Below are 10822 nucleotides of genomic sequence, written 5' to 3'. Positions count from 1 at the left end.
ACAGTTTGCTGAAGACATGTCAACAAAGGACATGGATGACTGGAACTTGTCCATGGTCTGATGAGACCAAGATTAATTTGTTTGGTTCAGATAGTCTCAAGCATGTGTTGTAGCAATTAGGTGAGGAGTACAAAGATAAGTGTGTCATGCCTACAAGCATGGTGGTGGGAATGCCATGGTCTGGGGCTGCATAAGTGCAGCAGGTGTTGGGGAGTTACATTTCATTGAGGGACACATGAACTCCAATATGTACTGTGAAATACTGAAGCAGAGCATGATCCTCTCCCTCCAGAAACAGGGGTGTACTCACTTTTGTGATACACTGTGTACACACACACACACAGACACACACAGACACACACAGTATAGTATAGTAATGGATAGGTATTAGTTAGACTTAACATTTGCAACAGTTGAAAGGAAAAATGTTCAGAGTTTTGGACCAGAGGAACTTTAGGTTAAGAAGTAAATATATGTAGATACTGTCCTATGCTCTGATGATTTTGCTTGTTGCTCCATGAAGCCTATCCAGAGTGCCCCAAATGTTTGGACCTCCATGCACTCATTAAGCTGGACTCTGATATGGTCATGGTACAGTATGTGCTTGCTGGTATGACCATTTAAGGCACAACAGCATTGTCCACCACCCACATAACATCTAGGTCAGTAATGGGTTCTATGGTGGTTCCTTGTTATAGATCAATGAGGCCAAGGAACGTAGGTACAAGGTCTCTCACTGTGGAGAAGTTTAGAACAAAAACAGCCATGTTACTGTTGAATACTCAAGGTACAGGGGCATCACTAGAGGCATCACTAGAGGCTTCAATTCTGGCTACTTAACACCAAAACCAACAACATATTCGTGTGTAATAATCTTAGAATTTCAACCCTTTCCCATCGCTAAGCAGAACCTGTGAAAGTAGGTGGTGCTGTAGCTCTGTGAGCCTCTGTGTGGGTCAGTTGACTTCTTAACCATGAACACACGCCATCTACGCTCATTCACCATTTAGCCAAACTGCTTTTACATCCGTGGACACACACGGTTTAATGACTGGCTGGGTTTAATGAAGTAACAACCTATGACACAAAGTTTTAATGCCGTATAAGAAGAGTCCCGAGGCTAGTAGGCTTTGGCTAACATTAGTGGCATGGCTAACAGCCTTTTATTCCATTCTAACTGATGATCAGCAGAAGAGAACGGCGCAGAACTGTTCAGAATGAGCCAAAAGGAAATCAAACGTGGTTGTAATCCTCGCTGCCGAATCAGGAACCCACTCTGCCGTGATACTCGGCTCTATGGTGACCAAGCCTCCTAAAATCTTTATTGGGACGTGGTCATAGATACCAACCCAGCTGTACACACAGAAGGTTAACTTTTATCAACAGACACAGCCCTGACATCTGTTTATCTCTGGCTTATTCATACTGCAGCTTCACCATGGCAAGCCACGGTTTTCAAATGGATCCTTCACAATCTGCAACATAACATGCATTGCTTAGAATAAATAAATAAATAAATAAATATACAATCAAAATGAGGTAATTCAAATAAAACATCAAAGTATAAATTTAAGCGCATATATATTAATATTATACACACACACACACACACACACACACACACACACACACACCCCGTCTGCACAGCGAGGGTTCTTGCAAGTCTATATAGCCTTCTATTTTGGCCAGAATCTCAATTATGATGTATGGGTATTGCAGTATATTTATTCATTTTTTTAAGAGCAGTTCTAAGACTAGGTTAGCTTTCGCAGAGGTTAAATTAGCGAAATGGTGAAAATGATTTACTCATGTTTTTTCCACACTTGTAATGAAGATGATATAGGTGTTAAATGTAGCATAGAATGCTCTTATTGGGGATTTAAGTTATGATTTGATGTATAAATAGCAAGTGCGAGACTTGCTGAGATGCACTTAAACAAGCCCATTTACAACCCTGTTATTTGACCAAAGAACGGAAAAAACACAGAGGCCAAAAAACAAAAGCGCTGCAGTTTTTGGCTTGTAGACGGGACATCCTCTAATATTAGACACTACCAATAAAGGTGACCACTCTACTATTCACCCAAGTACTCTCAGAAGAGGAGGGTCTTCAGTCTGGGTTTGAAGACAGCGAGTGTTGGACTCTGCTGTTCGGACACCCAGGGGAGGTTCGTTCCATCACTTCTGTGCAGGACAGGAAAAAGTCTGGACGCTCGTCTTCCGTAGATTTTGAGGGATGGCGGGTCGAGCCGAGCCATACTTGAAGCTGGAAGGGCTCTTGGTGCAGATCAGCTTTTGACCATTGCCATCAAGTACGGAGGGCCTGGCTGGTCCAGTCTTGGCTTTGTAGGCCAGCGTCAGGGGGTTTCAATCTGATGACCTGGGCAGCAGCTACAGGAAGCCAGTAAAGAGAGAGAACGCAGCAGAGGAGCTGAACATGGCTGAATTTAGAAACGTTGAAGACAAGTCAAGACTGATGTAACAGTTTTGGGGTTTTGGAATCGACCCGTTTAACAGCTCTGTTTCTTTTGAAGGAGGAACAGCAGTATTTCGCTACAGTATGTCACTTCCAATAGGTCATAATTCATTAGTCAACCATGACAAGGTGCATACCGTTTCCATTCTAGGGCCCCTAGCACTAATATTTGGGTCTCAAAAAGGTCCGACTGAATTAAGTTTGGAAAAATAAAGCTGCTGCTCCTACTGTAAATGTGCTGTATAATGCATTTCTAAAGTACAGTACAGCCTAGGCAGAATAATCTTCATTATTTGAACTTCCCCAAAGCCCCTTTGCCTCTGGTAATATAAAATATGCAGTGCTCCGTATTTGTACAGTAAGTGCTTGTGTAGAACAGTGCATGACTTATCCGCTCTATAGCCCTAAAATCCTTAACAGTCAACGTGCTTTCCAGCTTTCGCTTCCTTTTAAAAGTTTCTCTCTCTCTCTCTCTCGCTCGCTCACTCTCACAGCCTCTCTATGTCTCTCTATCTCCCTTCACTGCTAAAAGTTGCTGCACACAGTAAAGGGGAGGGGTAGGGAGCAGTGATGAATGAAGCCTTCATACAAAGTGAATAGCTGACAGCTCCTGAGACTCTGGGACCAATTCATTTGCTGCGGAGCGGCGATATGCTGAGATCATTCCCTCAGATGTCCCTGAAGCGCTGTGGAGGAAGGCCTTTGACGAGGTGGCGCGAGCTCAGACACTGGAATTTTTTGCCCACATGGCTAATCACCCTCTTTCACTTCTGCATCCGTCTAGGCTGTGTACAACACTGCGCCTCAAACAGGCTGAAGACAAGGCGGGGAAATAACATCTGCACAACCCCCCCCCCAAAAAAAGGGACACTTTTGGAGCTGTTTATGGAATAATGAAGTGTAACTTCAAGGTCTGGCAGCGTAGCAGCGCAGCATCAGAGAGCTGCGGAATCACTTTTATGGCAATTCTGAAAAAGCACAGCGTTTCAATGAGATGCCACCACTTTCCAGAGTTCCTGCGACCCTTATGGCTGAAGATGAAGAGGTTTTCGCGATTCTCTTACTTCATAGACGCCGGCGCCTCTATAATGGACTGCTGTTCTTCTTTGTATTGAATCCATTTGTTTATGCCTGCGCTTGGCCCGTGGAGGAAAGAAAGAGTGTTGAATTATTGATATGGTTCTGGGTGATGCGCACATGAACCGCAGCTAGAGTGCTTTGTCTGGATGTGTTGTGGCATGTCGCTATGCTCCCTCAACTCACAGTGGTTGACCCAGCCTTGCGTATCACATATTGCCTCATTTTGAACAGTGCTAGAACAGTGCTAGCTCTCCCGGCCCATGCAGAGTCGCTCCACCACCGTCTTACAGCCTGATCTAAAGAGCGGTATATTGAGTGCATGGGGATTGCTTGGTAAACCATATAGAAATCTGAGGGGAATTTATTGTGAGGGCAAATGAAGCAGATGAGGCTCACACACACAGTGCTCTTTTACATGCTGCCTCCTAACCATCTTCTCGAAGAGAGTCGGCTGCTGGTGTTTGATAAGGAAATTTCTGATTTTCGGCATCTTCGGGAAGCAATCCCTGCAGTAATTCATTAGAGAGAACGCACAGGCCTTTTGCCAAGCTTGTAGACGCTATATGGACAAAAGTTTTGGGACAACAGCTGATTCATTCATTGTTGCTTCTACTTGTTGACTTCTACTGTCCAGGGAAGGCATTCAACTAGTTTTTGGGAGTTCAGGAGGTCAGAATGTTGGATGATCACCAACCCACACCAACCCCTCATCCCAAACTCATTCCAAAAGTACTGGATGGAGCACCACCATCATTCCAGAGAACACAGTTCTTCCACTGCTCCACAGTTTAATGCTGGGGGGCTTTAAATCACTCTAACCCACGCCTGGCATTAGGCAGCATGGTGCCACCATGTTTATCTGCCCATAGAGTCCTACTCTACTGGCTATAATTCTTTACAGGGACTAGACAAGCAGTGTCCACAAACATTTGGACTGTGTACCTTAAATGATAGAACAGTTATGGCATAGCCATAAGCACTGGTGTATTATATTAGGCTCAGCCCAATTACTGCTATTAGAGCTGCTGTATATAGGCAGGTTTTACAGTACCCAGTGAAATTACTTTAAAAATCAATAGTTAAATTATTGTAAACTATACCAATGTTACCGTATCAGTAATACCACATACTTTCCACAGAACCCATTTATGTCAGTAGGTCATACTCTCAGATTGGATTTGAGTGAGCTTAGTGATCCATGTCACAAGCACTCATATTTTCCACTTGTCTTCAAAGAGTTTCCTACACCTTAACCCCCCCAAAAAATTGTGGCCATTTATCATATTACTTTCTTATTACAACTCAGGATTAATGGCACGCTGCTGCAGGGCAACGGAAATGTAACTGTAGTTTTCAAGGACAAGGCATAATTCTCTCAGTTCTTCCGGGGATGCAAACCCACAATGTCCTGGTTACTGCACCTATAGTTTATGGTCCCTGACATATTATTGCCATTATTGCACATCAGTGTTTCACAGCACTTCCAGTGCACAGCTCAGAGAACTACATGAACTGTTTAGTATCTAGGATAAAAGAAAAGCTCAACAAGCGACCACCTGGTTGCATGAGCTTTTTGATTAGAGTGCTATAATGCTGTTTGGTGACTAGCTTTAGCATTGCATTCATTATTTTGGGTCTGCCATTTTCATACAGTCTGGAGGTTAAAAATTCATGATCTAAGGAGGAGAACTCTGGACTGTTAATCCAGGTCAGAATTGATCCTTAAAAATCACCAAAAAAAGTAGATTCAGAGGCAGAAAGTAAAAACTCTCTCCAGACTGGGTTGGGTTTTTCTTCTCCACAATTTCACCAACATCACACTTACAATTGGGGTCAAATCTGCTGATTGTTTTGCCATAACATTACCTCACCTTCCTCACTTCTCACATGTGGAGTGTGGTTGGCAGCCGGCGTGATAGTGATGCTTAAGCAGAAGTAGCAATGCTGGGAGAGGCCAGAGCACCATGCACAAACACCAAAGTAGTCTGAGAAAATCTCTCAGAGGGGAACAAGAGGCAGTCTTTGTGCTACCTCAGCCGGTCTGTAAGTAAAATGGCCTCTTCTAGGCCAGTCCACTAGACAATCCAGCAAAACCACGATCAAGTTTCCAGATTTGGTGTTTTTGGATCAGAGTTTTGAAACACTTTATGTAGACTAAAGCTTAAAAAAAAAAAACACACCCACACTTGATCCCTCAATCATGAGAACACTCTGGATGTGGCAAATTCGGATCTAGAGTTCCCAAGATTTTGTTCAAAACAGCCTTGAAAGCTCCATGTCGTTCAAACCCACAGCAAAGCATTTTTATGTTTATGATTTTTACCTTCTAAAATCTGAATTTGACACTTATGGTAGCCAGAAGGAATTGCTTAAGTGATGGGTTTTGTTGGTGTGTATGACAACACACAGCAAGACTGGCTAACAATATACTTTGTAGGCCATATTGACCACTTCATTTTTTTCCATTTATTATTTTTTGTCTAAAGGAGCTGCTTCCTAAAAACGTTCCTCACTGCTGTCCACCAATCTCATCCCCTAGACTGGGTTGGGTTTTCCTTTTCTACACATTTCTCAAAACACAGTCCGTCAAAATCTCAATGGGCTCCAAATCTGCAGATTGTGTTACCATGATATCGCCTCCCCTTCCCCACCCAATCACAGGGTTCTTCATTCAGTCATGGTTTGTGGTGTTGCGGGACATGGAGGGAAGGGCGTGGTGGACCGAAGAATCGAGCCCTTGGGTTATTTAGTCTGTTTCATTGATCTATTGAATAACGAATGTAGAATAAATGAAAAAAAAAAATCAGGAAAGTAAGGGAACGCTTTTGGGTTGGAATTATGAAGTTGCAGGAGCTGGGATTTGAACCAGCAACCGGCAGAACTGCACTACTGTGGAGAAGTCAGGCGGGAAAGACAAACAAAGGAGACAGCAAAAATGTCCCGAAAACAAAGAGGGATAGTAGTAGAGGTGGTGGCTCCCTGGTTGGTGCAACAGGCTATTGAGGACAGGGTTGTGGGTTCGATACCTGGGCTTTGCAAGCGGCCACCGTTGAGCCCTTGAGCAAGACATGTGTCAAATCTCTGTGTTTGATCATGGATGGGTTAAACGCAAAGGCCAAATTCCATCTACGGCCAACACTAATGGTAATCATGGTGGTCTTGTCTACGTAAACTATCCCACCATGACTCTTGAAGAAGAAAACACAGTGGTGGCTCAGCAGTTAAAGCTCCGGACTATTGATAACAGGGTTGTGGGTTCAATTCCCAGGCTCGGCAAGCTGCCGCTATTGGGCCCTTGAGCAAGACCCTTTACCCTCTCTGCTCCCTGGGTGCTGGAGTTGGCTGCCCACTGCTCTGGGTGTGGGTGTACTCACTGCCCCTAGCTCACTAGTGTGTGTGTTCACTACCACAGATGGGTTAAATGCAGAGGACACATTTCGCTGTACATAGTAAAGCAAAGACTGTCAACTAAGTTCCTCTTGGTTCTGCTCACACACTTTTCACTAATCAGCTTTCAGCTCGAGTAACAGCTGAACTTTTCTTCTGCTGGAGACTTTCTTTCTCTTTGCATCAGTTTCAGACCTTTTTCTGGTCCTTTGAGACTCATTTATCAATCACAGCTTCTTCTTGATCTAATTTCACGTTCCTTGACAGTTCCTTTCCACTTCAACCCTGCCCACATCACCATACCGGTCACCCCTCTACAAAGGTGCAACATCGGGCGTCTGTTTGGAGTGAGCTTTTAAGCAGAGCTCAGCAGGTGTGAGCAGTTAGTGCTGATTAACGCTGGGGCTTCTGGGAAATGAGTTTTGGGAGTCTCTCTTAGCAGTCCTTCTCGTATTTCGCTCGCTCCCCCTACTGTCAGCCGGTGGTGCCTGCTGACTCCTTCCAGTTTGAGATTCCCCAGCAAAAAAGAGAGCCTCTCAAAGCATATCCCACACATCTCAGCCCCTGTTGCCGGCCAGTGTATTATCTTTAAACTCAATTTTGTTTTGTTTTTTAATTTACTGTATTTAATTCTGTGGTGTAAAAGTGATGCTAAGAAGCACATCAACAGTTGTGAGTGACTCACTGAACCCAAAATGAAGAAAAGTAATAAAATTTAATGTCAAATCTGCACACAAACGTCATTCAACAACCATAGACATGCAAACACAAACAGGTTGGTACAGAGAAGCTGCCCGATGCCGCTCAGACATGTGGTTTGTGGGTTTAACTGAGAACGTTGAACAAATTAGACGTCATTACATGATCTGTAATCTGTTAAAGCAAGGCAAAACATACACACGTCCAATATGGCACTTAAACATCTTGTTTAGAATTGGAAAGCTTACCAGTAATAAGGAGGCAGTGCCTAAATACGTGACCATACTGGTTTAAGGTCAGTCTGAACTGAGTCTATAGAAAAATCACTCTGGTGGTTTTAACCCTGAGGTGGATTTGCACTTAGTCATGTCGTGTTAAAGCCCCGATTGATGAAACTGGACACTGCAGCATATCGTAAATGCTGTAAATTTCCATTTAGTTTCAATAAACTGGTTCTTTACATTGTGTCCAGAATCTGTGATGAATGGACCAATAGAAATGCTCCGAAATGACCTGGAATGACTTTAACTTGCATTCATTGCTGACATACATGTGCAAATGCACACATAGAATAGGACTCTCTGTAGCAGATAAACATAAACCTATTGGCACTATTCTGCCCAATGCCACGTGTGGGCTAGAGGGGCGGAAGAACTGTGTTCTCTGAAATGATGGATGATGGAGCTCCATCCAGTACTTTTGAGATGAGTTGGGTAGTTGGGGATGAGGTGCGGTGGTGATCATGCAACACCCTGACCTCACTAATGTTCTTGTCGTATTGCTGAATGCAATCAAATCCTCCTAGTTATGTTAACAAAAGCAGTCGCCTTGATTTCAGAAGAAACAATGAAGCAATGAATGAGCGATACTTGGTGTCCCAATACTTTTGTCCATGCTTATATATACAGCTCTGGAAAAAATGAAGAGAACACCCTACATGATCAGTTTCTCTGGTGTCAGTGTGTTTAAGGGAAATTAACATTAGCATTGTATTTCATAAACCATGGACAACATTTCCCCTAAATTCCAAATAAAAATATTTACTATTCAGAGCATTTATTTATTTATTTATTTGCAGAAATAACAACTGCTTAAAAACACCTGTTTAAATAATGCAAAGAATTATTATAATAATTATAATGCATAATAATAAGTTATTTGGGTTTAAACAACTCAGTACTAATATCTGAACTTCAGAAGAGCATTCAGAAATCCCTATGCTGAAATAACCTCGACGGCCAATCACAGCTCTCATGTCTCAGCCGGCTCTTCACTAGTCTTTCACATTGCTGTTGGGACTTTATGCCGTTCATAGTCTGCAAATTCAGGTAACTCAGCTCTGTTTGATGAAATGTCTGGAATAAAACGTCTGCCGTACACATAGAGATGCAGATTAAGTGGTCTGTTCATTTTTTCCAGAACTGTGAATTTATATATATATATATATGGAGAAATATAGCAGTGAAAATCGGTGGTGTAGCTGTTTTCTATAGAATCTAATAATTCAATAATTCAATGTTTCAATTAAGTCCAATTTCTCAATAATTCAACCCTCATGTTTTCTGTCTTTTTAGAAACAAGAAATAACTTAATGAACAACTGTGTCGTACACATATCAAACCACATTTAATGAATGCATATCCGTATATAAAATGGTCAATAATATTTGCCTCGAATGAACAGAGAAGATAAAGAAGAAAAGAAGCCAAAAATACACAAGGTTCAAACCCTCACAGAAACGTTCTTCAACAAGAAAACGGATGTGAAAGAACACGGCGACCTCACAGAGCATAACTAATCAAGACAGGAGTCTTTCCCCTTCCTCTCTCATCCTCCAAACTCCAGGATTACAAACATATGCCGCATTTACAGAAAGAAAAGAGAGGGGGAAAAGAGAGCCGGCGGCTCCCGAGTCTCGACAGATTTGCAGCAAATACAAAAAAACACCCGACGCAAGTATTTACAGCTGAAAATGATTGATCTGTTACAATATGTGTGAAACTAAGCCTCATAAAATAACACGAGCATGACAGTGTGGATGATAATAAACACATTAATTCTCACATTAAAAAAAAAAAAAAAACACTTCGGGTGGATTATGTCGGGATTTTTTTTTCCTTCCCTTTTTGTCCCTCATTTCTGCCAAATTTCTGTCCAATAGCATTATCCAATAGAATTTGTCCACTGCAGTCTCACGCCGTGCTCTGATTGGTTGCTTTGATTTCCACGGAGGCCCTCTCCTTGCGCCCGCCATACTCGCCGATGAAGGAGCCGTCCTCGTTAAAATGGGCATCCTCGTCACCGTAGTCCACCATGCTGTCCCCGCTGTCCCCTCCCTTCATGTCCCCTGTTAGGGAGTGCTGGCTGCCCTTCAGGGGCTTCTCATCGTTGTCACTGATACAAAAAAAAAGAAGGGGGTTGAGAAAGGGGTTGGGGCGACTGAGAAGGGCTGCTTCTGGTTGAGGTTAAAGCCGAAACCACCCCCTCCCAACACACAAGGCATCACAGTGAAAGGGATAAGTCAGTTAGCAATAATGCAAATGAGATCATGCTAACTGTTCCCCACCAGAGTGTGTTTACATGCAGAGTGAGACCCCGATTATGGGCAAAAATCTGCTTATGGCAAGTGCTGAAGGTCATGGAGTGTTTACATGCACAGTGTGATTACTCTAAACGTCCCGTTTACATGGGCTCAGTGGACGAGTATTATTTGTGACATATTTGGAGCCAAACATGCACATATTAAAAACCAACCAATAATAATAATAATAATAATAATAATAATAATAATATTAAGAGGTAACGCTGTTTACACACCAAGGTTTATGAAAATATTGAGGGGAAAATTTAGCTCTGGGTTTTGTTTACTTCTAATTAAGACTCTAATCCAGTTAAAGCAAATCACAACAGACAGAAATTAAGATTTTGGTCTTATTATTTTTGTGAATATTACTGAATAATTAATAACATGTATTCTCATAAACTGTACGCATAAAAATGTGTATAAAAAAAAAGGTTATATTAGCGCATTTGGTCAGTTTGCATCCATTCTTGTTTACCTGTATTATTTTTTTTTTTTTTACGTAACAACAACAGCAATCCCACAAACAATGCAACCAATGACCTCACTTTCAAGGATACCTGCATTAACTCATTTATATTTTACAGAATTTTTGATTT

The 10822-nt window shown here is 42.2% G+C and overlaps 1 protein-coding gene across 1 annotated transcript in view; it reads right to left on the bottom strand.

Moving 5' to 3' along the window:
* Positions 1 to 7639: 7639 nt before the first annotated feature.
* chl1b (cell adhesion molecule L1-like b) overlaps positions 7640 to 10822 on the bottom strand; it is a 75246-nt gene continuing 72063 nt past the window's right edge. The window contains 1 exon segment of the mRNA XM_072684919.1: positions 7640 to 10036. Coding sequence (XP_072541020.1) covers positions 9835 to 10036 — 202 coding nt within the window. The 3' untranslated portion in view covers positions 7640 to 9834.

This window comes from Salminus brasiliensis, chromosome 7, assembly GCF_030463535.1.
Source record: "Salminus brasiliensis chromosome 7, fSalBra1.hap2, whole genome shotgun sequence".
NCBI classification, from domain to species: domain Eukaryota; kingdom Metazoa; phylum Chordata; class Actinopteri; order Characiformes; family Bryconidae; genus Salminus; species Salminus brasiliensis.
This window is presented reverse-complemented; position numbering and strand designations above follow the sequence as displayed.